The sequence below is a fragment of the Dryobates pubescens genome, chromosome 19, assembly GCF_014839835.1.
Source record: "Dryobates pubescens isolate bDryPub1 chromosome 19, bDryPub1.pri, whole genome shotgun sequence".
NCBI classification, from domain to species: Eukaryota; Metazoa; Chordata; class Aves; order Piciformes; family Picidae; genus Dryobates; species Dryobates pubescens.
Window position 1 is genome coordinate 20040062 of NC_071630.1, and position 27760 is coordinate 20067821.

A 27760-nucleotide genomic window follows, 5' to 3' on the forward strand; every position below is an offset into this window, starting at 1 on the left:
AATTAAGTCCCATAATGTCAGATACATGCTGTAAGCAGTTTTGTTACTACTTCTGCAACTTCAGGTGCTTCAGTACCAAATCAAAGATAGACTTCAAAGGTCCTTATTATGCAGTAAGCGACATGAGGAGAGAGTGGAAAGAAGCATGACAACTAACAAATATTATCAAAGGTAACAAAAATCATGCAAGGAACTGGGGGGGAAGAGACTTGGGGGTTACATGGCATGTGTCTAAAAAGTGCTACACGTGTTGGTAGCTATGTTCTAAGGGTAGGGACTTTTATTGGGGTTTGGATGGTGTTTGGGTTTTCTTTCTTTGTTGTTTTTTAAAGCCAATTAGAAAAGTAGGTCTCATCACCTTTTATATTACCAGTCAGTATTTTTTTTTTGTAGCTACCTGACAACATAGAATGATTTAAAATACTACAGAGACTTAGAATTTCTTTACAGCTTGAGAACTTGAACTGGAAGCCGAGTACTGGATAAGCAGTCCAAGGATAAACACAGATGGCAACAGCAGAGAATAACAGGAATTTCAAAAGAAGTTTTCAGATAACCCAAGAACGAGAGCGGCTGAACACAACAAAGCCTTTGGCCAGGTACAACATATCCAGACTAGGTACAGCATCTGCCTCATTTGGCTGGCTTAAGGAAGCAGCACCTGATTTTCAGAGTTTAAACTCAGGAGACAATAGTTTAAAGCCGTGGCCCAGGCTTAACGTACAGCTGGTGTCCTTGGTCGAACATATTCACGTTCCTTCTGAGCTCTGTTCTCAGGAATATCAGAGATCCAGCTTCCACTCCAAATCCTGACAGCTTTCCCAGTGGGGTGTATCATTTCCCACATACTCATATGGCCCCTCACAATATTTTCTGGAGCTGACGGATCTGAGCTAGACATTATTAATATAGACTAATCAGCATAATTTTTTTCCCCAGGATGTTCTGCCCATCTGACTGTGTTTCTCCTCTTTGATGCAGAAGCCCCTCATGCTTCCTAACAGGCAGTAAGCTAGTTGCATAATTTTTTAATTATTTTTTTTAGCAGCATCAGTACCTGCTATTCTGTCACTGGCAACTGCTGCCACTTTGTGTCCTATGGACAAGTCCTTCCTTGCAGCTACTATGAGTTGTCTGTTTTTGAACAGAACACCAGAATATGTTTTCCTTCTCCAACTATAACAGCTCATTAACAGATGGCCCATTGTGTCTGTATCGATGAGAAAGGAGGGAAGAGCATGTCTCTCAGAAAAATGACTAGATTATCCAAGCTCAGTATTACAATGTCACTGAGGACATGAAAATCTACACACTATTAACACCCTATTATTTAGTACATCATCAGCCTAGCACTGTCTTCATATCATGTTAAAAGCTGTAGCATGTAACTCCTGAGCAGAAGCCACTGCTGTCTGTTGTCTCCAGGGTTTTCAGTCCATTGTCTTCCTCCCCCCAAGGCCCCATGAGCTGTGCACACATGCTCTGAAAGGTAACTAAAAAATGTGCAGCTACATTAGGCATAAAAAACCCCAACATTTATACAGTTATAAAAAAAGAAATAATAATAACTCTGTAAAGACTTGAAAGTTCATCAGCAAAGACAACGGTCCAGATCTGCAGGCAGAAACCAGAGTGTACTGTGCTGAGCTGACAGTGAGCACCCAAGCTGCAAAATCTCAACTGAGTCCTAAAGGTCTAGCTTGACAAAGCTTTTTCCACCATTGGAACAGTTCAGTATGTGGCCAAATGTCACTGATCTGAGCCACCAGAACACTGCTGAATTTGGTGCTACTTAATTTTGAGATTAATTTTTCTTAGTACCACAAATTATTAAAACTAGTGGTGCTCACAGCCACCACTTCTGCTGGGAGAGACCAACACAAACAGGTCAACACTTGCTTTAAAACTTGAGTTTGGTAATCCTCCTTAGCAATCAAATCAAAACTAGAAATAAGAAAACTCTGAATATAATCTCTCTTTCTAGTAAGAGTAGTTGCTGTTCCTATAAATGAACAATTACAGCTGTCAATTAGTTGTATGTTTTGTATTAAAGATGACAATAAACATGTTCATAACAATAACAAGGGCTTGTTTTAATAGACCGTTCCAGGCATTAAACACATTAATGACCCATGAAGTAACTGCTTCATCTGCAACACATTAAACAACGTTGTTATAACATTGTATTAATTGAAAACCTACTCCATTCTCTCCAGATAGGAGATTGCAGGCTGAGCATTAAGAGAGATTTATAAATAAGTTTCTTCTTACAAGAAAATTAAAGATATAAATTAGAAGCATGCAGTCAGGTGAGTAACAAAATAACTGTCTTTTCCTAATTTTAAAGCAATTTTTCTTCAGCTTTCATTCTTGGAATTGTCTGTTCATCTATTAATTTTAAATTAATTAGCAATTTGGGCATTTAAATTACTAAAAAATACTTAGACCTTTAAGTAAAAGGCACCACTGCTCCAAAACATTCATGGCATTTCTGTTGTGTGCAGCCTTGTAGAAGCTCAAATTTTCAACTCAGCTCTATAAAGCCACATCATTGAGCTGTTTATTTTTAAAATCTCTTCTTGAAATAAAAGCAACAGTCACCATCATGCCTTTGATTTAAGCACAGTGCCACTCCTAAGTAGTAATGTAATTAAAGACGAGTGTATTCCGCTATGAATTAGCCTTACCCGTGCAGAATCCTGAATGCACTGACAGCTCTGCAACAATTATAAAATAAAAACAGGCTCAAATCTTCATCAAATAGGAAACACATTTTCCCTAGCAGCATAAGTAATATGGGGAGCAATAGATGTAAAATTATCAGTCTGGGTTTGTAATATCTGTACTTTCTTAAATAAAAGAAAAAAGACTGAAGAGAGACAATTATTTTACTGTCTGTTTCTTAGATATCAGAAAGAGAATTTTGAAATTCATCAAAGCTAACCTTCTGTTATGTACAACAGGCTAAGCTGAAAAGAATGTTAACAAGTTCAATTTTCATTCAATCAGCACTACTGCTCTCTGAAATGTTTCATTGCAGGAAAGAAATAAAAATAATCTATATGGTAATTATGAGGATGAATCCCCCAGTAACTTTCAGCTACATGAAAGGTCAGTTCTATTCAAGATATTTTATCAGTCCCCTGCACATACTCCTGTCCTGTCATTTTAAATCTGAACAGCATTTTATTTTCCCATTTACAGCTACCTGCAGAATTAAGTACTTAAGCCAAATAAGAAAAAAAAAAAAAAAAAGTGGAAAAAAAAAAAAGAAATGTTGAATGCTGGCAAAGGCTATAATAGCATAGAGATAAATCGTTCAGCTGCTCTCTCTCAAGCCTCTGGGGCTGCAGATTTTTCTTCTCCTGGTGCACTGTGGGTATTCAAAACTTGTTCAACATGATTTCATTTCATTTCAGGCACTGCCTGAGAAAACTAAATTACAGAATCAATCATACAGAAGGTCAGAGTGAGACTTCATTACAAGTATTGCATGCTTGCATGAATATCTTTCATTTATGACTGACCCAATATGTCACAATAGCTGTCTAGTAAAAATAATCCACTTTCTGAAATTGATGTACTACTGATGTCAATGCTACTCAGCAGGCTGGGCAGATTATAGAGAGGTGTTAAAAAAAGGAACCCTCAGGAGCACAAGTTGTAGTTTTATAGAATTGCCACAGTTTGCAGATTAAAATAATTTTTCTATGGGCAGCTCAGCAAAACCCCAAAATATTAATATAAAATACTGGGTGTTGGTTTTTAACGAGGATATTGCTATTGATTCCCACTCATTTATATTCAAGTATTTATAGGGATAATATTTGCATCATGGAAATCCATGTGTCCTTTGAAGTTAAATGTACATCAACACTCCATTTATCAGTGACTCATTTTTGAGCATCAGGGGTTTATTTGCATGTTATTTAAATATTAAAATAACTCCAACTGCATCCATTTCATCTCCTTTTTTTTTTTTTGGTGGCCTTTGTCTGTGTGCAAACGCAGAAGGATGATGTTTAGTTATATAAATGCATTGTGTTTATTGCCCATAATAATGTTCACCAGCACGGTGACAAATTATCACTCTTTCCATAGGATATAGACCTCAATAGTATTAACACTTAACTCATCACTACAATCTTTTAAGAATTGCTAGGTCACATTTACGCTGAGAATAAATATCTTCACGGCACTGTGAATCATTTTTTCAATACAACAACACACACAAAAAATATGCTGGGAGAATTTTTTATGGCTTTTTTTGGTCTCCCTGTGAGAAATATGTGAGATACTCGCAAAAGTATTACAAGGTAGCCAGTCAACTCCATACACCCTAAGGGAGACATAGGAAAACCTTGACATAACCTATTTTTAACCATGCCTCTGGCGATTCTGCATTCAAGTTTATAGGTGAACATGTCAGGTAGTACATAGAAAAAAAGCCAAAAGACACACAGTATTAATCATAATTCTGTCCAAGCCCATTTTATTTTTTTTTCAACATTTGTGCTTTAAAATCTCGTGACATTTCTTCAAGGTGAAATCCTTCCACTGGACTTTTCAACAGGCTAGTAGTGCATTTATCTAAATTAAATATTGCCTATAGCAAAGCCTTCTAATGCTTCACAACATAACCAATAAACTCAATGCAGTTCATATTAAAGTAATTTAAGTTTGCATTCAGCTAAAGAAGCTTTAGTGACTAGCAATACACCATTAATACACCTTTTAAATAAGACTATCCCAGTATCGCTGGCTAGGAACATTGTTCTGTAAGTGTATACGAACGTCGTAATTATTTTACAACCCCATCTTTAGTTCTTTCAGATATAGTAAATTCAATTGACCATGAAATGAAATTTCATAGTCAAAATGCCTCCTTTACATTTTTTTATTACTGCCATAAAGTTTTTATAGCTCCAAGGCAAGGTAATTCATGAAATGTCTAATTTAAAGAGGAATTCTAATATTATTAATAAATATTTACCAGTTTAATAAAGTACACATTTTTCACATAAAATATGATATAATGTTTTCATTTTCTATTTTTGAAATACAGATTAACTGCTGGAAAATCTAAGTACTCAAGAGAGCTATGCAAGTTCAGGGGAAACCTAGGCAAGGACCCTCTGTTAATGCTTTTAAACTTCCTGAAGCTACCCCAGCATTTATGAGCAAAAGAGAAAAAGACTATTGACTAAAATACAATGGCAGGGGCCACTCCATCTCACAGGATAAGACAGATCAGGCAGTTGTGAGGAAGTATCTGACACACAAACCTCCCTATGTGACTCATCCATATCAAATCACAAAATTCTTCATCAACTCTCTGCAGCAAAACCACACTCAAGTTCCCAAACCACAGCACTGGCAATCAGCCTTAAAAATACTGGGCTACAGGGGATATGAAGGCATGGGCTTCTCTAGATCTTCTCTTTGACCTATATGGAAACAAATGCTTACCACTGAAATCAATATAAACTATGCTATTAATTTCCACTTTGCATAGCCTTGGAAAAAAACCCCAAAACACATGGAAAAAGAAAAACAAACAAACAAAACAAAACAAAACAACTTCTCATCCAGGGCAAGAAGAGGTGAGAGAAGAGATTTCTAATGAGGAGGCTTCTTCTCATGGGAAATGTTAAGGCAGCCACATTTACTCACAGAAGAATCACACTCAGTGAAAAGACGTAAAACCACATCCTGATAACATTGAGGGGATCCCCCCACACAATATAACACTGACCTAGTCCATGATATTTATTACTTATTTCTGAGCAAATTCCATTGTATTCTGTGTAGACATGCTACATTACCTTAGATTTCAGGCATAACATTCCCAACTCTCAGGTTTTATTCAGCTGATCATTTTTTTAGCAGTCACCCAACATGTCTAGTGTGTACAAAATTCCATTCAAAATGAGATCTGAAAGTAAGTATCATATCCTTCAAGGTCTGTTTCTGTCCCTGCTTTGTTTATATGCAATTACTGAATGCTGTACCTCCTAAACAGTGAACAGTTTGTGCATAATTCTGTATTAATGTTAGCTACTCTTTGTGACCTCCAAGGAAATATTAACATTTGCAATGAAGCCAGCAGCCTGCAAAATTCCAGAGAAATGTTTGCTGTGTGTTGATTTGTAAATCTTTATTTAAATTTTGCTTGCCAGAATAATAAACAAGCAGAAAAGATTTACATGAAATCATAATATGACAACACAATGACCTTTTAACACAGCCCAGCAGTAAACCTGTATTTTCTTTACACTAAGTTTCTAGCAAAAGGTCCTCTCTTCAATATGCAGTGTAGAAAGGAATTCTAATTGTAACCACTGAGTTTAAAATGCTTACCATGACCATGATAAACTGATTTATAGCTGTGTCTCATCACTGCAAGTACAAACGTTACTGCACAAGGCTTAGAGAAATCCAAGCTGGGAGATCCCCCAAAGCTGAAGGGAAATGCCATAAGGAAGTGGAAACTGCCCTACGTACCCTTCTACTGAGACAACAGCCAAACAGTGGGGGTATAGATTCTGGAGATGAATCCATACAGCCTTGGTTTTGATTGTTCTAATTACCAGGATGATGACTGGAATTAGACTAGCAGTCCTGTCACACAGCCTTTCCCCACCCCTAGATTATCCCTCCCCATTCAAAGGCCTTGGAAACAGCCCAAGAACAGGAGAACAGGCCCATCTTGCCTTTGTCTTTATGGTCAAGAGCACTGGACAGAACAAAGATTTTTTTATGGCCCTACATTTCTAAGTATGACCAAGGTTCACTGTTATGGTTTAAAATAAGACAACCCCCCCCAAGCCTTATGGTGATTTAGCCAATGAAGCATATAGAATATAGGGAAATACATAGGGTTTTACTGCTGCCCAGCTCTCTTTCTGAACTACTCTCAATACTGCACTTTCACAGTATCCTGATGGTTATCAGATGTGGGTCCAATGCTTGAAATACAGACACGTAACTCCTTCTAAGAGCTGTAGCTCAACCTGGCCAACACTGGTCTTCCAGCTCTTGATGCCAGTGTCAACTGTAGAACAATTTTTTGTAACTTTCAAAAGCACTTGGGATGCACATGATGGCTATGGATATGGGCTTCCAAGTCCATTATCAAAATCCTGGATTTATAAACCCTGTTTCTTTACAAGAGATCTACGCGCACAGTATAGAAATGCACTGCGCTTTAACAACCGTGTTTATCCTCCCAAATTCTGTAATATTAAGCTGTTAACTATTTGCCAACTGCCTTAGGGAACTGAATAACAACATATTTGCTATTTGCTGTGTAACACTGACAGCACGTGTCACCATTCATACAGAATTTGCATGCCCATGATACACAACATTGGCAAATGCTTGGTCAGGCTACAGTAACAACAAACCATGCAGATCATCTAGGAGGTCAGACTTGAATCTACATCACTATACTTAGGCAATAGTAGACAAAGGAAACAGAGCGAACCAGACCTACCATGTGCAGTCCATTGCTGTGGATGACGCCATCTTGCTCCACAAGATTTCGGGATATTGTAATAGAGGGAAGATCCAAGCTCTGCGGGGGAAACTGAGGCGTAAATTCATTTCCTTGTGCAGGCAGCTGGTCACCAAGACCCTGAAAGGGCAGCAGTATATCTGCCATCCCTAGGGCAGGGTCTGACTCGGGTGGCGGGGTAATGGGTGGGATTTCGAACTCCTCATCCCCAAGACTCGGCGTATGGAAGGTCTGCTAGAAAATGACAGGACACGGTAAACCACGTTAGGGCACGCTTCTCTCAGCAAACACCTCCAGAACCTGCAGCCTAAATCCGGTTTTGTTGTCAAATGCACACGCTATACACAACAAAATTTTCCAGTTTCGTACACTGAAGAGGCTTGTGGATCATTGTGATTAAAAATTTAAGTCTCATTATCATATGGCTTTAATGGAGTATCAGTATTAACAGTTTTTTAATGCGGACTTAATTAGCAACATCTGTCTTTGTTGTTAGTCTGAATATCAGCTACATTGGATTTGGCTGTACAACAAATTGCCACTTTATTGATATGTTAGTAAAATAGCACAAACAGCTTACATCACTCTCATGCTTCATAAAATACTGACAATTTTGTGGCACGCACCCCACATGAACTCAGCACTGACCATTTCACATCTTTTGTTGCCTTTTAATGCACTAACATGAAATGTTATCATTCTGGTCTTTATTTCTTTTCCATCCCCAAAACACAATGCACCCTTTTAAACACGGGTTGTAATTTGAAGGAGAGACACGTATAAAAGCTTCCAATGCTTTCTGAAGCAAGCCAGCTTTGTTTGAACAGTAGGTTTGTTACGAGCTGAACACCTGTTAAGATGCCTTGAGCAAAACATTTACTGCCAGTTATCTTCAGGGTTTGTGCGTGTTTGTACGTGTGCATGTGTCTGTCAAAGATAATCTTTATTCAAGTAGAGTCTGCATCTGGCTTCAACATTGCTGACTTTTATTTGGGAAACAAATGAGCTATGCTTATTCAAATTTCTTGTGAGTTAAATGAACTTTCATATATTATTTCAGGTCCAGTGCTACTTAATAATAGAAATTCAGTGCTTGAAATTAGGCCATTTTAAATGTACCCAAATCAGGACTGTCTTGATCAAATTGGGCAGTTGGCAATCCTAAAATAGGCACTTTTGTCTTGTTCTGGACATGCAAGGCTGCTCTGGGATTTGTTTGTTTGCATTAGTTCAGGATTTGAGTGGGGGAGGTGGGAATTGTTTTATGTATTATTTACATTGTTTGAAAGAGTGACTTAATGCCAGTTAATTTAAAAATGATATGTTCAGTGAAGGATCTCATTAACTGCTGCAAATTGTCATCCTTCAAACTGTTAATGATGATATAAATTAATAACCGCTTGAGAGAAGATGAAAACTGAAACACAAGAAAAACCTTTGCTTGCATATAGAACCTGTCAGCTGTCATTATTGGTCTCACACCAGAAATGATGAGGTCCCAGATTGCTGCAGTCTGCAGTACCGTCAGAGTCTGTTCAGACCCTGCCCATCTTGCTTGAACTGCAGGACTGCAACTTAATTCTGGACGTGAAAGCTGGGCCTGCATTAGGAAGACGTTTGACTTCCCTGCTGCTGTATTACAAAAGGTGTGAATTTTTCTTCCTGTGGACCCCATAGTTCAGAAACACAAAGGATGGATTGGCCAGAAGTGGTTGGCTAATGAACATAACCCTATGGCTGCATTTGCAGTTATTTTGGCACTAATGTGGTCTAGTAACAGATGCAACTGTAATTTGTGACTCATTTGCTACCCCATTACTGCTTAATGAAATCTAACATATCACATTAACAATACGGATAAACACTCATTCTTGATATGTGGCATTTGGCTGTTTTCATTACCACTGTAATTAACACTTGAAATATTATTTCAATAAATATTTAAGGTGCTTTAGAATGGGTTTTGGTAATCATGACATAGAGACAGAAAACATAAAGCAAATGTGTGGCTTCTAAGCCTGAATGTGTTCTAGGATTACACTCTTAAGGCATTATTTACAGGAATAAAATGGGCTTCTAGCTCAGCAGTGCTCAGGCTCAAATTCATAGCGAGAACGCTACCTTCATGCTAATGTAAAAACACTATAATTAAATATATTGTAATGCAGTAATTGCCAAGTTAGGTTCATGTTTTAATGTGAACACTAAAACTTAATCATATTCCTTGTTCAAGCAAGAGGGTTCAGTGCAATCAGTATTATTATAGTACATTCGAACCTCTCTTTACTTGGCATATTTATGAGATAGTAGTAATCATAATAACTGGATCTTTTCTTCCCCATCTAACAGAATAACTCTAGGACAGATGTATAAATAGATAATACAGCTAGATAATAATACAGTATTTTACTTAGAAAAGTAGCATTCATCTTTATACTTGTAGCTCACTACAAATGGGAGAGTAAATTGTTGGATGCCTTAACATTTTTAAAAGTTAATTTAATTCTCGGAATAAAATTTGTCCAAACATGTATATAGCTTTTTTGAGAAATACATACAATGGACCTGAGATTGAGGATAAGACAGAAAGTCCCTTAGTGAAACAGTCTTAAATTCAAATTACTAGGCTATTCAATCTGTAAAAAGAGGCTGAACAGCAGACAATTTGGGGTTGCTGAAAGGTGCTGTTATGACCAAAAGATGGTATATCATTTGTGGGATTTACCTTACCAATCACATTTTTTGAAGTTATTAACTTTCCAAATATTTATATCTTACACATAGAAAAATAAAAATAAAAATATGTGCATGGTTAAATGCCATCTGCACTGAAATGTTCAAAACATTTGTTCCTTTTGATAAAAATGCAAATCTGGAGAACTGTTGTATCAACATATAACAGCCAATGTCTGACACGGTGAATTATCACAGCTGGAATTAAATTGTCTCTGAACAGCTGCTGGCAGCAGAGCTTTCATCAATGTTTGATTCAAATGTAGGAAAGAAATTCTACAGAAAGAAACATCATGTTGTCATTACAGATGGGGTTTGTGTTCATTATCACAAATAACACTGGAGCTAGTGCCAAACAATATTCCCTTATCTAAGCAGTCTTGCTGGGTAAAAAGAGATGGTGACCATTGTATAAATGATTCATAAAATACAACGCTTCCTTCTAACCTTCATATTTATTGTTACACCTTCCAGCTTGTTTTCTCCAAGACTGCTTTTTCAGAAGAGCACAAGGACACCTGCGACCAAATAACCACTGACACTGCGTAAAATCAAGGCTTCCCGGTTACTGAACACTTCCTCATGTTGGGAAGATCACTTATGGCATGCACCGTATAGCAATACTTAGATCTTGCTCTCCATACTGATACGAATGGTACTAGATGGTGCATCTTGTACTTTCCATCCTTCCCTTTGGAGTAAGAGCTGTTGGGTCTCAGTGACAAGCAAAAGGTGTTCCTGTCTGGAGCTGAGGTCAGTATTAGCACGTAGATAGTCTGTTAGCTGGCTGCAAGGCAGCCTCACAGTAGCAAATACATGAAGACTGTAACTGCCACACCTTTCTCCTCTTTCTGTTCTCAAAGGCAGTGATCAAATACAACACCTCACCCAGCCAGCCTCCACCAGCCCAGTCCCTGGGTTTGCTCTTGATCCTGGTCAGAAGTTTCCTTCACGCAGCACATATGATTCAGGCAACAAAGGTGATTTTGCTTTTCTAACTTGTATGAGTGCTAAAAACCCAAATTAAATTATTTGTATCTATAAAAGAAATTAGTATATGAGCTAGTAACAGTTATTACTAAGCTTGCTTTTGAAGTGTACACATGTTCTGCTTTTTATTTGTTTCCTTCTGTTTATAATTTTTTTTCATACATAAAGCAGATCTGTTTCTATTGACATGCTATGTGAGTAACAGCCTTATGGACAGCTAAATTGACTAGTAATGGAGAGCTGTCAGGTTATTTTCTTTCTCATTAAAATCTTTATTTTGTGCTCCATAAAACACACAGAAATTCAGCACTTAACTTTTCATCCATTCAAAGTCTGTTAAATTATCACAGCAACAGCAGAATATGAGCATAGATAAAAAAGGAAAAACATCTACCTCATTTGCAGCAAGAAATGCATTGTTTGCCTCTGCCATGTTCATGTAGCTGTTATTGTTTCCAAACTGAAACAAAAATAAATATTTGGATTTTAATGCATGCCACGATAAACTTTTCTTTACCCCCATCACTAGCATAGAAAACATTGAAAGAACAACAAAAATCAAAACAACGTACAGATAAAATGTAATTTTGCAGATGATCTTTGAAGTCAGAACTACATTGGATTCAACACTGTGATTACATACGGTGCATCCCCAGATCTGTACATGGAAGACATCCATGTGCACATCTCTTCAACCTTCTTTGCCACTGTAGCAAAGCCACCCCACAAACCTAGAACTGATTTTGGAAATGAAGGCATCATTAGAAAGAATTCTCCAGAAAAGACATTTAAACTCTATTGCATCATCATTTGGTTAACTGATACTTGGTGTGCCTTATACTCTTAAATGGCACTTCTTGTAGTATTTCTACATGGGATCCTGGAGCAGGCTGGCATCTAGAGACCTCCCTTCAAGGAGCAACAGCACACCTGTTTTGCAGCCACCACTAAAACACTAAATCACAGACCTTCCTATTTTCACATTTCTATTACCAGCCACACTGCACACTGTAGGGATCAAATGAGAGAAAACTCTGTGCTGTCCGTACAACACCCTGACAACATCACTGCTGCTAAAGCCACACATTTTACCTGTAACTCGCATTTTTGAGTTCTCTACAAGCACATTTGTTCAGGGAGGCTTTATCTTGCCAGATCTTGGTGGACCAGTTCCCCCCAAAAGGGCAACAGCAAATACCACCAGCAGCAGCAGCATAAGCTCTGCAACAAGTGCCTGAAGACTGGTAACCATACACTTGCACAGACTGTTCTTCCCAAGTCATAAACCTTTGCGATTTAAGACCAGCCAGCTGAACCTCTCCTGAAAGGAAAACCACTTTGTTCCAACTTGATTCCCTACTGACGTATCACAGTATCACCAAGGTTGGAAGAGACCTCAAAGATCATCAAGTCCAACCTGTCACCACAGACCTCATGACTAGACCATGGCACCAAGTGCCACATCCAATCCCCCCTTGAACACCTCCAGGGATGGTGACTCCACCACCTCCCTGGGCAGCACATTCCAATGACGAATGACTCTCTCGGTGAACAACTTTCTCCTCACCTCGAGCCTAAACTTCCCCTGGTGCAGCTTGAGACTGTGTCCTCTTGTTCTGGTGCTGGTTGCCTGGGAGAAGAGACCAACCCCTTCCTGGCTACAACCACCTTTCAGGCAGTTGTAGATAGCAATGAGGTCACCCCTGAGCCTCCTCTTCTCCAGGCTGAACAATCCCAGCTCCCTCAGCCTCTTCTCATAGGGCTTGTGCTCAAGGTCTCTCCCCAGCCTCGTTGCCCTTCTCTGGACATGTTCAAGTGTCTCGATGTCCTTCTTAAACTGAGGGGCCCAGAACTGGACACAATACTCAATGTATTTGGTGCCTGAGTGTTTCTGACCTCCAGAAATCTTCTGAGCAGTTCCTCCAGCACCCTAGAGCAGTGGCAGGGCCAGAGTGATCCTTTCAAGAAAAGCTCATTCCCTAAAAACTCCAGAATCCACTTCTGAAAATAAGACTGAAAGTTAAAAGAAGCTAAAAAAAAAAAACCTAAATGAAAAAAGAAAAAGAAAAAAAAAAAAGAGGAGGAAACTGTAAGGCAAGATGATGACAAAAAGGAAGATGAATACAACAAAATGAAGCTTCATGTACCTAACACTCTTATTGATAAAACAGGACCAAGAAAATCAGAAGACAATCAGGATATGCAATGAGATTTCTCATCCTGAAGTGTGAAATTCCATTTGAGTATTTAACATGCTGAATCTCTCAAGCTACAACACGTTAAGTAACAGAGGCCTTAACACAATATGTAGGCTGCCTCATAGCTATTAAAACTCTGTTATCCCCAGCTATGCAGATACTCAAGCAATGTCATCCATTTTTTAAAAGCCCAGATGTCACCCATTTTTTCAGATTTAAAAATTCAAACAAAATTGCACATTCAAATTACTGTTTTGGCACATAAGGATGTGTGTGTGTGGATCTGTTGCACACAACCACAGTACTTCAGCTCAATAGTGAGATCGACAGGATAGATTTTCTTTTTTTCTTGTCAGTCAGTGGTTAACTAAGGACTTAGATGAAAAGCTCAAATGGCTCCAACAGAGATGTCTTTTCTATTGTAACAAGGAAAAAAGAAACAAAACCCAACAAAAACCAACCCCCAAACCTCCAACACTGGATACGTAAGTAGGAACAAACCTATTTTAATGAGCTTGGCATCCTAGAGGCTGCAGTGCCTCAAAATCGAAATGTAGCTGACTTGAAGAGTAAAATTCTACACGGTTTTGACCTGCATGTATTACTCACACCACAGTTACTGCTGTTCTGATTGCCAAGTGTTTTTTATCTCTTTTTTTGTTTCTTTGTTTTATTAAAGTAATACAAAGGGGAAAGTGACATTAGAGCTTTTCAATTTAAGACTGTGGAAGGAAGTGACGTAACGAGGAATGTCAAAGCTAAAAGTTACAAGTGCACATCCTCAGATTCATTCTGTTCTTGGGCTACAATATTTAGGACCCCATTGTGTAGGACTCAGGCACAGATTTCAGAACCTGGCATATTTACTTTTGTGAGTATGGTTCATAATTAACATTATTAAAACATTTTTTGTCTCTGAATTAGCAATCCATTCAAGGCTCACAACAATTATCAGTCAGTATTTCTAAGATTAAACTTCCTTATTATCTAATAGTACCTATAACAACAAAAGAAAATAAAACGGTTATTATCTTAAGGACCTAAACAATTCAAAAAACAAATTAAGCTTGGAGTGAAATAAGAACTGGGTTAGAAATCCTCTTCTGAACAGTTAGTCTGCGAATGTAATTACTGAAGAAACTACAGCTAATCAGCTGTGAATTGTATCCATTAATTAGTATTTGCCCTGGAGAAATGAGAAAAATCAGTAACAATGTTAACACTGCAATGCACTGATGAGTACTGAAACACAGGGCCCTCAGCATTTAGTCAAGCAGGTGGCTCCAATGGTCCAAGTAATTTAAAAAGCTCTCACCTGAAGTGTGGAGCTGGAATTACAAAGCACTTCTTGCATATCTTTGTATCTATATAAGGCTATAATTAATGGCTTTTAATTTAGTAACAGTTTGTGATCAGCTGGGAACAGTTATAAATCATACTAAATAGAACAAGGGGTTCTTGCCTATTTTAGTCAAATAATTTGGAAAAGATGTTTTTTTGTGAAGTGAGTCTTGTTGCAGTCAACACTCTTCTCCATATATTTTCTAAAGGATTTCTTTCTCAGACCCCTCGCAAATGCCTCAGAGCATTGATATAGTTGACAGCAAGCATTCACATGAAAGGCAGAAGCAGCAATTTGGTCTGCCCAGGCATACTCCTGCAGGGTCACACCTATTGGGGTTCACTGGGACAGAACAGGAGTCCACCAATCTTTTTGGGTTTTGTTGGTATTCAAGATGCTTTGCAAATTGCTTACCCGTGGCAACTAGCTGGGTTTTGCATAAGCTTTTGCATTCAAAGATCTCAAGGCACACTACATACAAGGAAATAAAATCCTACCAGCCTCTTTTAGCAACATACCATTGCATTACAAACTACAATTTGTTTCCTTTGATTTCAGGAGTTCAATAAACTCTGTCTTAAGTTTTGATAAATATATTAAGCATAAGTACCACAATTTGCTGCCATGGCTTTTCTCTTAGCTATGAGTACCAACCCTGATGCCCAACATCTAGCTTTATTCATATGTTCTAGAAAATCTGTGTACTTGTAATGCTAAGGAAAAATTCATGCACTCTATTCCTTCCCCAATACGTGCCCTACTGAAGAACAAATCAAGTCCTGCCCAGGAGTGGGGATACAAAACCTGTATCACTGTACAAACAGCATGTTTTCATAGATCAAACCTCCTAAGCCAGACACTATGATACCTGTTAGCACATCAAGGGAATCAGTACAGCACAACGCTGCTTGGGTTTTCAAGCTACCCTTTGCAGTCATCACAGCTTAAAAATTGGTTGGTTATGAAAGCTGAGACCAATGAGCAGCTGTTTTAAGAAAAAAAGTCTGAATGTCACAGAAAGCCTTGACAGTCTGTGATAAAAATCAGTGATTAAATGTTCAGAGTCTGAATTCCTACCAAAAAAAATCCTCAGAAAATCTCAAAAGGTTAAGTAGTGTACTACTGTCTGGGTTCTTCTTTAGCAGCAAGACATGAAACAAACAAAAGAGAAGTTTACACCACAAAACCATATGATTAAAAAAAGCCAAACAACATGAGAAGCAAGTAACTAGTTCCAAAGTTGTTACAGACACACAAAATTTGATCACCTGGAAGTTAATGGAAACTTTGCTACCGATTTTGATGGAGAAATTCTTTTCCTTACAACATTCAGTAGTATTTGTTACAACCTTCTACATTGCTGTGTTTACATCAGCTTAGTTGTGATGCAATTCTAACATGAAAAACATCAGAACTCACACCCACACTGCCTTTCCTAAAAGGTGCAAATACAGAATACATAAATAAATTAAAAGCAGACATAGAGGAGCCTGGAATTTTATCTGAGCATCTCAATGGAATAAAAATTAACTTAAAAAAAAAAAACCACACTAGTATTTTTATGTACAACAGTAAAATTAGGTTTCTCAGGAAAACATACTGGATCTTTTTGCTGCTTAACTCAATGGTGTAACCAAAGGAAGAAGAAACCACTGGAAGGGTTATTGTTCCAGCAGAGAACCAAGGAATCTGAGAAGATGTCTCACATTAAAAAGTCAAACAAAATATATCCAGGATGCGAATGAAACACATTTTACCTTCTCATATCTAATCCAGAGACTTGTAGTTTGCTTAAATGGAATAATTGCAATTCTTTACTCAAAGACTATAGATCATAAATCTGAGACTGTTTATTTATTTAAGATTAAAGAAATCCCTATCCCAACCTTTACTGCAAAACAGAACTCAGGCTTACTTATGACACTAACAGTCCCTTTATAATTATTAATTAATATTTAGTCAAAATACATAAGATTTTCTTGGGATAGTATCCCTAGACAAAATTCTTGCTGGCCTGGTGCTGAACTGCAGAAGTAGCTCTAAACTAGTTCTGCCACAGCTCTACTTATCTGCTTGTGTATGTATTTTAGATAGTTACACACCCAAACTCCCATAATTTCTGCAGCCAGCTTATTGTTTCTTGAAAATGGCAGCCTCAGCTGAGCACACTTTCAGTATCTCTGCAATAACATTAGAACCCCTATTTTAAAAAACCTGGCCACTAATAGAATTATTTTATGGTGTGAGCATGTTCATACTTTTATATAGAATAATATCTACTTATATATACTATGACAAGGATCTCAGTTCTATCTTCATATTTGGCAAATTAATTCCTCTGAGGTTACACTATCCTTATGAGTAAAAAAAGATAACGATCCCAAAAGATGTAATTACACACCAAAACTAAATTACTTTGCAGGTCTAAGTACTGTATCTTAATAACTTCAGCAAAGCACATCTTCACTGCATTTGGGCAGATTTGATTTTGCTGCCTGACCAATAATTACAGCTCTGGCAAATACAATGTCTGATAAGGACATCAATTAAGAATGAGCATTGTGTTATCTAAAAAAAAAAAATATTCATCATGTTCACAGCCTGTCTGATTGAATGAAATGCCAAATTAAATTAATGGAGATTGCTAAGTCTAGCTGGCTGGTGGGGAACCATGCAGAAAGTGGGACAGCATAGACAATAAACTGTCTGTAATTAAAAGATGAGAAGCTGGACTAATGCTACTTCAGCCTGATTACTCCAAACAAAACAATATACACTAAAATTATTCTGGCAACAGAAGTAGATGGAGTGGGAGGAGGGTTGGGAGATGCAGCTTTCTTCTTCTTTTTTTTTTCCTTTTTTCTTTCAATTCTACCAACAATCACCGTCTAAGAACATCAGTGTCCTCATCAGATGTACTAAATTAAAGATTTTTTTTTCTCACCAGGAAACACCATTTATTTTCTCAGTGAAAGCAAAAAGAACAGATGAGAATTCTCCAATCATTTCTTTTCCAGATGTATATCCAGCTAATCTCTATAGAGGCTTTACTTTTAAAGTATGATGTGCTCATAGCAGGAGCAGAGTGTTGCTTTCTGGAAGAGCATGTCCTTCATGACAGTTTCAATACTTCAGAAGCAGCAGGTGGTATTCATATTATTTTATAAAAATACAAGCATTCTATTTGATTTTTGCTACTAGAAACAATGAGGCAGATGATATAGTAACTGCTTCATCGCTAAATGTGTTAGGGATTTGCATTGTTGTAAGTGAAGGAAGCATCTTCTAAACCCTGAAATTTAAACTTAGTAATTAAATAATTTCATTAGTAATGAATTAGTAATTTCATTAGTAATGAAATAATTTCACCTCAGAACTAATGCAAAACGGGATCTTTGACTTTGCTGTGACACAGCTACCCACAGAAATTCCTGTACTCCTCTGGCAACATGTTAACTTTATGGAAGAACCAATACACACTGCCAGACACAAGATGTGTTATTTACCACAGACAACATGCAGCTGCTGTTGGTTCCGGAGTGAGTCACAGAGTATAAGGAGACAGACAGTTGAACTTGATGCAGTCAAAAGGCTGTCCACTTGGGTTAGCCATTGCCCAAATGTCAGTAAGCAGATAACGCATCCCAGTTACATCAAAGATCGAACCGCTACGTGCATGTGTGAACAAGGGTATGGATACGTGCACCGAGACAATGCTTTTCTCAGCCAAAGATACAATTTTTGAAGAATTTAGTTTAGCACAGCACCACTAAGTAACACACACCAAATATGCCAAGTTTCTACGCGAGCCTTGCCAAATGATACTCTTACAGCAAATTTAATTACTGGTTACCGCAGGACAGTACAACAGCGATCTCTTTCTGAGACAGATTAGTCTTATCTTCTGGAAGTAGGTTCACTTCCTGCTAGGTCCCTTTTATAAAATTTTCAGGAAAGTTCTCAATCTGTGTGTGAAAAACTACCCGGGAAGCATTAGCCTTGGTGACTGTCCACTAGAACTTACTACGTGATAGTTGTTTCTCTCCCTATCTTCCACATCAGGATTCTCCCACCCAGTATCAGGATCCTGCAATCATCAGGAGGAAATGCAGTCCCCCTTGAAAACAAAAGGGGTTCCTATAAGGGATTTCCCACCAGAAAGCTTAATTTTCTTAAGAACACATGGCTAGTTAGCAACTAGCCAACAAGAGAGTGGAGTACAAACTGTTCTCTTAAATGTATCTAAGTATCCAGTTTTGTAGTCACATCCCCAATGCTGAATTTTAGTCAAACGAATAACCTAATTAGTGGTTCATTAATTATCGAATCTGCAGGAAAGTATCTGTATAACCACACACTTGACAGTCTTCTGATACTTAAAACCTTTAAAGCCTTTAATTCAAGGGACAATCTAGACTCCAATTTTTCAGTCTTAAACATCTGCCACATGAACTGTTTCATATATGTTGACATACATGTGGCTATGCGTGTGTGTGTGTCTATATATATATAAACACACACACACACACAATTCTCTATTCTTTGCTTAGAGCCAAAAAAAAATAATCTCAGTGAGAGAAAATACTTGAGCATGATCCTAAAGAAAAACAGACATTTATATTTTATTCATATATCCTCAAATCTCCATCAGACACACTCTTTGCAGATAGTACAGATTTAAAAGTTTTAGAAAAGCAATTAGAATGAAAACATTTGAAGTTACTTTAAGAAAGCTTTCAGCCAGCAAATAAAAACTTCAGCACTAACAATAAAAAGCACTGACTTAATCTCTCTAATTCCAGCCAAACTCTTTAATATGAGCTCCTTCAGTGAATTCCATGGCCAAAAGCAGTAACTGAGTGATATTTTTCAAAGTGTGATATTGTGCAAGTCTTAGGAACAGTAATGAAAGGAATATTTAATGATCTCATGTTAGACATTTTCAGATTTCTTAAGAAGGACACAGTCTATAGAAGTTTTATATGCAAGAAATAACTCTGTTTGAATATGCAGAGTGTTATAATTTTGTTGACTGACAGTCAAGGCAATTCAACACATGCCAGATTTTTAATGCTACTTATTCCACATTCAAATATATAAATATTAAAAGGTGGTCCAAAGTGCAGTCCTAGTTCTAACATTTATACAAGATTAAGGCATTATAAAATTAGTCTGAATCTCGAAACTTCTTTCCAAGACATACATACCAAATATTTTGCTGTCACGTGTTCAAAAAGTTTCAATTTAGCATTTTGGCACTTTGTTGACAAGAATAGATTCTCCATCCTGCCCACACTGCCTTCAAAGGTAGTAAAATGGACAATCAAACATGGATGCTGGGCATATCTCTGCATTCTCTTACATATACTACTTTTCTCCTATACAGGGCTAATACAAATAACAAACTTAGACCACGCCACTAAGTTTCACAATAAAAAAGACTCCACAAAACCAACAGATGTTACTTCAAAGGGTCCTGAAGTACCTTTAGAACAGAACAGATTAGAATAGAATTAACAGGTTGGAAAAGACCTTTGAGATCATTGAGTCCAACCTATCATCCAATATTATCAACTAATCAACTAAGCCATGGCACCAAGCACCCCATCCAGTCTCTTGTTAAACACCTCTAGTGATGGTGACTCCTCCACCTCCCTGGGCAGCACATTCCAATGGCCAGTCACTCTTTCTGTATAGAACTTCTTCCTAACATCCCTCCTAAATCTCCCCTGGTGGAGCTTGAGACATGTCCTCTCATTTTGGTGCTGGTTGCCTGGGAGAACCCCCACCTGGCTACAACCTCCTTTCAGGTAGTTGTAGACAGCAAGAAGGTCTCTTCTAAGCCTCCTCTTCTCCAGGCTAATCAACCCCAGCTCCCTCAGCCTCTCATAGGGCTTGTGCTCCAAACCCCTCCTCAGCTTTGTTGCCCTTCTCTGGACACGTTCCAGCAACTCAACATCCTTCTTAAAGTGAACTGGACACAGGTCTCAAGGTGTGACCTAACCAGTTTACTATTATTACACCCTGTTGCTGCCTGAAACTTAAAATAGAGGAAAAGACCAAATGTTATGATACACATATTCATTAACAAATCCATGGAGAGGCCACTAGCCACTATAGTTTCAGTATTTGTTACAAAAGAGACCATTTAAAGAATGTATTTTCTTTCTTTGTTTTCTAACCTAGAGATGTTTGTGGTAATGAACTACAAAATTATTCTCATGATCACTCTCATGAGCACGTACTTGTTGCTGGAGTAAACCAGATTAGACATAAATGTCATGGAGGGAATATATTGCTAACATACAAACAGAACTCGTTTAAATGGCTAGGTCTCCTGTTTATATGCATTCTGCTACAACTCTAGCAATTTGTATTCCACACAAGAACAGTCTTCTCAATGCAGTTTGATAGCACCCATTCAACATACGCATGTTACAAGTTACTTTTTTCTAAGCAGCTCAAATTATACAGAAGACCTTATTTCTGATGACATCAGAGGGCAGGTGTTGATTAAATTATGTTTTCTTCCACAACTGCTCTAAAGAACTGAAGCAAAGGTAAAGTGCTCTTGTTGTCTTTCTACTTTCAGCCTTGCAAGAGCATAGAAACGTTTCCATTCTCCATCACATTTACCAAATGGGAAAAGATCAAGAGCCTCTCAGAACAGCCTCAACACATACATGTGATATCGCAAGACAACTTGCAAGACTCAGGCCAAGTATGTAAGCCTGATTCTGGGGCTGCCCCTCCAGGTGGTGACAGGAGAACTGATGCTGGCATCTGGTGCCATGAATAAAGGCTGCAGCTTGTGCTTTGCTGGGGTACTAGAGTCCTCCAGCATCTATTGAACATGGAAGTCAGTGAGATCCTGAGGGTCCTTCTTTAACACCTCCTCAACGGGGAAATAAGACACCTACACCTCTGAGTATCCTTTTACACCCAGTGGTTTAACTGCTTTAAAGCATACTTCTATAGGCTTTTTTTAGGGGGAAACACATAAATACAGAACTGTTTTCACCACATGATCATTTCTGTTTGACCTTTGTCTTCAAAGCATAAGTTCATAGAGCCAAGGTGTCAATCATATCAATGCCCACCCCCCAATTATTTTATCTAAACTTAATCATTGACTCCAAGCATTTCTTAACATAATGACAGCACTTGATTCTTAGAATCCCAAGAAATAGTTTCATCTCACTATATTCAAGGTTACTGGAACATTTTCTCACACAAATTTACAGTGATGTGATTATACAGCAACTGGGCTGTAAGTAGCTTTTCTTACAATCTTACATCAAATTTAACTCACTCCAGCAAAAATTGTAAATTCCATTACAGACTGTGATTCAGCTCTACTACACTAGGAAATTACAGCAAGTTTTAAATATAAAATAGATAAAGAAATGGTGAAGCAAATGCAGGCATTTTGTAATAACTATAATGGAGGATCAGTCAAGATACTTTCAGGCTAAAAGCGGTACATGTATAAAATTCTTAAGTATCTCAGTTCTTAGTCAAGTTGATACCATGGGTTCCTGCAATTTTTGTCTGAAATTAAGTATGTTCCACTTTAGAAATACTAAGCAAAATAAAATTGAAAAATAGCATTTTTTCTAAGTCTGTTTTAACTCTATTTCATTATATGCAAGGCTGTTGTACAAGGCAAGTCCAAGACAGTTTGTAGGATGTAGCTCTGCTCTCATTACACACATATTGAATGAGAAGCAGAGACAACCCACCCAGAAATACATTAACTCAAGTGCTAGAGTCAGCGATGGTTACTCTCAACCACAGCATAGGGAATGCCCTTCTGCTTTGGGAAGCACAGATGAGGCACAAGGATTTCATATGGTAAACCTGTAAGAACAGGGGCTGTAGAAGAAAGTGACTGACAGGCACAAGATCCAGGAGTATTCCTCAGGTGAAAATGTTCTCCAACCTGGAACAATTATGTTTGTCAATATAATATAGATTATATGATTACAGATGCATTGTGGTCACAGGCATGTAACATCACTTCATCATGTTTCTTTATCTTGAATCAACCTTAAACCTGGAGGATTTCTCCCCTATCTTTAGCTGAGGCTGAATTACAAATCCCACAGCAGGGAGGCCTCTGGAGAGTCTTCAGCAACAACTAACTTTATTTAAACATGCAAGATTGAATTGGATGCAATGCTCTGCAATAACAGTAGAGGAGAATTAAATTTTAGAGTGGAATAATCCCTCATGTTATCTTGTATTCCTAATTTATACCACTGAGACTAATCAGGTTTAATTTATCTATCTTTAGCTTCCCACTGCTTCATTCCAACCTAAGGGCAACATTTTGGGCAGGAGAAACTTTATTTTGTAGGTGAGTAACCTACTTTAATTGCATTTTCATCCATTACTACAGTCTAGCATTTTCTTCTCTTAATTGGGTCACTGTATTTCTTCTTGTAAGTGGGCACAGAAATTACTTCTGATATTGATTGCGGCCCCTGAGGTTCTGCTGAGAGTTGAGGACACACAAAGGTACACAGCAGATTCCATTTATGACAAGTGAAATGAATAAAAGTCTCACTCAAGCCCTTCACTGACAGTAATAAAAAGACCACAAAAATCCTAATGTTAAAATGTTGACATTTCCTATTAAGCAAACTAATGCCAATTACGAAAAATCAGGCAGCTCTGTGTATAATCTTATTTCAAATGCAACCTGACCAATAGCTTCACACATGCAGAGCTGTGCAAATGTCTAGCACCATATAAAAGCCAAGCCTCTTGAGTCTGCAGGTGATCTTGAGCACTAGTGTTTTTAAATACTAATAACTAATCAGAGTTAGAATTAAAAAAGCATACCAGGCATCTCAGTAACGTAATTTATTCTCACAATTATTAGATGACATAGAAGAAACAGGGATAAAACAAGGGAAACAGGGGTAATATAAACTCCCTTGACTAGTCAAGTATTGCCCTTCTTGTCTTGATGTAAGCAAGCCTGAGATCTGATTCATGCAAATTCTTAAGTTTCTTTCCTTCAAGTATAGGAGACATCAGCTTCTGGTGGCATTTCAGTTGCCAAGCTGTTCCACAACTCTGAAAATATTCTCCTCATTTAGTGGACTGAGACAATTCAGTGTCTTATGCTATTCACACCAAAAATATGCCAGAAGCTTAATACTTCTTAAATTTAAAACAATCAGATTTAGTCTCAGTATGAATTCAAACTTTATGTATGAATTAACAGTAATTTCTTAATTCTTTGTCTGAATGTTCAGAAACCATGCAAGATATTCCTAGGAATACCTGTTAATTACAAGCCAATTTAATAACTGGAGATCAAATGGGAGAAGTCATAAGCTTATATACATGTAGCAAGCACTCTTCAAGTTATCGGCTGAGGGCATGATGGTGATCTGAGCTCCACCAAAACACTTTTTTCATGTGTCTCCAAGACAGTGTTTTTGATAGAGAAACTATTCGGTCAGAACCAAATATTCTTTTGTACCATAACTGTGTGCTTCTGGCAAGGCTTCTAGAACGAGCTGCAAACTGCTGGGAGTTCTCTCATTTTTATTTTGTATCTTGAACCTTTTTATCATTACATCCCACATTTAGCATAGAAAGTTTCCCAGATCAGGAATCTTTCCATAGTAGAGGTGAGGCCTGGACTCAGCGCGCTCTCAGTCATTCCTATACATTTGGGAGTTTTGTCCAAGTACCCATGGCTACAGCTGCCTCATTATTATATTTTGCTTTACATATCATAGAGATGAAACTCCCCCAAAGGGTGGAAAGTCCCCAGAAGGAGGCCCCAGGACTGTAGTATGTTATGCCATTCCTTTACCTGTATTATTCCTATATAAGGAGCAGACATTCTGGTCTGCTTTCTGCTCTGGGCGCATGGCTTTTGCTTTCGCTTACAGCATGGGGTAGGCTTTGCTGGCTGGAAGATATGTTTTACTGCCTAGATGAAGACTAGTTCAGGGCCCAGCCAGGGGGCTAGGCTGTAGCCAACTCTGATTGTGTATATCCTTAATACCTTTTGTACTTCATTTACTTTTGTCAATATTATTTCTAATTATCTTCCAATTCTGTGCGAGTGTTTTTAACTTACTTCGTTTGGGGTAAATACTACATTATGTCCTAAGACAGAGGCTCGACCCAGGACAACGCAAGACCTTTAGACAAGTTTTATGGCACAGACAGAGGAAGTTTCTGTGACAGCAAAGTGGCATACCAGTTAAGAACTACTAATTCCATGACCAGTTCTGGTGAGCAAGTGAAATGATGCAAAACCACGCAAGGGAGCAAGAAACATGAAAATTGCTTTATATGGTTGCAGTAAGAACAGATCACAGGAAAACCACATTCATTGTTTGCAGAACTGGCAAGATTCTGCTCTGAGCTGGCTCAGTAACCTGTCTCCTTCAAAGATACAGAATGGTGTTCACTTTGTATCACAATGCACCAACCTCATAATGGATTTTTTATTATCAGAATCTAAAATTGGCAATTTCACATATTCCCCTCATGTCAGAAGTCCCAGGGTCATCTAAATAGGGTCATCAACATTTAGAATGCTCATCAACAACAATTAAGGAGATGTAGAGCATCTCCAGGTTCCATAAAATGGTTACACGAAGGATTCAATTCCAGCTATTAGCAGTCTGAATCAAAGCAAAGGACATTCGGGCAACTCAAAGTCATGAGGTCAGCGCTGCCACTTGCAGCAATGTCATTAAGTGACCTCAAATTCTAGAGAAGATCTTAGTGTGCACATTTCAAACCTCCACCCACTTGGTTTGGTTGGTTATTTGCTCTATAACTCAATCTAGCTTTGCTTATGCTGATACAACAGGTTTTGAGGACCGACAGCAAAAATGAAACACTGAACTTGTAAGGATTTGGAGAGGTAGATACAATTAAAATGTTCTTCTTCGTCTGGGGCAGGAATGAGAAGTGGAGAAAGGAGCTCCTTAAGCTAGCTATAACTTCAAATCTGGCACATCATGAAAACACACACTTATTTACCAACAGAAATGGCCAAATTTTCAGTGATCATCTTACTGGCTCCAGGGGACTTTTTTGGAAAGTAGGCTTTTACACCAGGCTGGGTTATTACAAAACTGCCCTGAAAGGGACAGGCTGAACATTTACAAATCTTATTTACTTATGAAAGTAAGTCAGGTGTTTTGTACACAATTCACTTGTGAGTAAGAAATACAATGCACATAACCTCTTGGCAGCAGCGATGATGAAGATTTGTATAACCAGCAGATGAACTTCGCTTTGCTGTTGTGTGCTACTGAGGAGCTCACAGGACAGAAGCGGGATCAGTTCAGAGCAAGGGAAATTACACATGCATGAGTTAAAGCTTAAAAGAAGAGATCTGGCTTCTATCAAGTTGATGCTTCAGATAAGAGACTGCATTATAACAGGTTATAGTTGCAAAAATAATTTTGATTGGCATATCATTTATACTAACTACTGCTTGGAGCATACCCAGAACATGCAGCGTACTATAAACTGTTAGGAAGTATATCTGTACATTGTTCAATATTTACAGTGTGCTTTATTTTGTAAACTTAAGACCTGGCAGAAAAAAAAGTAGAGCAATATAGAATAGTTCTGCTTAGAAAGAATCCCCTTTTCTTTACAAAAAAGAAGTATTTCACTAACGGCAGCTTATAATTTTGTTCAGAAATGCTCACAGTGAAGCTAAATAAACTTTCAATGGGAAAAATCTGATTGCTTTGTTCAGCTGCTCAAACAGATTTCTATCTCTGCTTATTTGCATATTTCTGAATATTCTCTTTCAGGCCCACACCATTTTCGTTAGCAAAATCAATTTTCTGTTGGACAAAAAGTGAGATTTGGTCTAATGATTTTAAGCTTTTAAATAAACATGAACTGAATGCTATAAAGAGCTCTCCCTTTAAGAAAAGATCCTTGCTGTTTGAAAAGAAAAGAATTCTTTGCATTCACAGATATCAATTGACAGCAACAGATTTTAACACGAAGAGAGAAAAAAAATATACAAGGGCAAAATAAAAAGAGCTGCAACCTAATTATGTAGCTACAATACAGACTGATGCCAAGCTTAATTTTTAAGGAATGCCATTCACACACATCCGTATATAAAATGCAAGAAACATTAAACTGCAATATAAGAGCTTTATTATTGATTTTCCAAAGCTCAAGCAATACTCATGTTTCTGAATCAGTTTCCTCTGCACCTGAAGAGAAGGATGGTTCCACAATCCGACATTTCTGCAGAGTCCTTAGCAATCACCAACCAAATGCAATTTTTTTCTAGGTCTGTTCGGCTCTGCTAATAGTTATTGTTTGCACAACTGTAACTAAGTACATTACCAACTAGTTGTTCAATCTATATAAATTTAAGAAACACACATTGCCAGGGAGTGACTCATATATCAGTCTATTATATGCTACAGAGCTGACTGTATTAAACAAATCATTTTCCCTACAGCTGAAGAATAGAAGCTATATACAGAGCAGAGGTTATTGTCTAATTTAAATCTTGGCTCCCTTCCCAGAGCTGTACAAGATTCCAATTTGTGGAAATGTTACTCTCTGCTACTGCCAGAAAGGCTACAGAAAATGGTATTGGGTGCCTTCCAGAAATATGTCTGCAAAATGCCAATCAACAAGTCACTAAAGATTAACAGTATGACTGTACCAAATTAATTTAAATTATAGAAACATATGGCTAGGATGTTTGCACTGCACTTAACACAACACCTGCTTCACAAACAGCTAAGTTTCCTTCCACAGTATAAAATAATACCTGTCAAACACCTTGAACCTGGTCCCTATAAATGGGGGGAAAAATGTTAAAAAAAAAAAAAATAGAAAATCAGTTAATAAACTGTAACCAGGTCTAGCACTACTAGCTACAGGCCACCATTTTGTAATGGCTGAATTCCTTATTCACTTAAAGTTTTCCATCAACCCAGATTAAGTGGTAAC

At 37.8% G+C, this 27760-nt stretch overlaps 1 protein-coding gene across 2 annotated transcripts in view; it reads right to left on the bottom strand.

Moving 5' to 3' along the window:
* TOX3 (TOX high mobility group box family member 3) overlaps positions 1-27760 on the bottom strand; it is a 72981-nt gene that overhangs the window by 12449 nt on the left and 32772 nt on the right. Inside the window, exons 2-3 of one of the 2 annotated variants that reach the window (XM_054170197.1) lie at positions 11634-11699; positions 7496-7747 (exon numbers count right to left, since the gene is read on the bottom strand). In XM_054170197.1, the coding sequence (XP_054026172.1) occupies positions 7496-7747; positions 11634-11699 (318 nt within the window). Of the gene's footprint in view, positions 1-7495; positions 7751-11633; positions 11700-27760 lie in introns of both variants that reach the window. The other variant, XM_009903745.2, reaches the window with a different exon arrangement.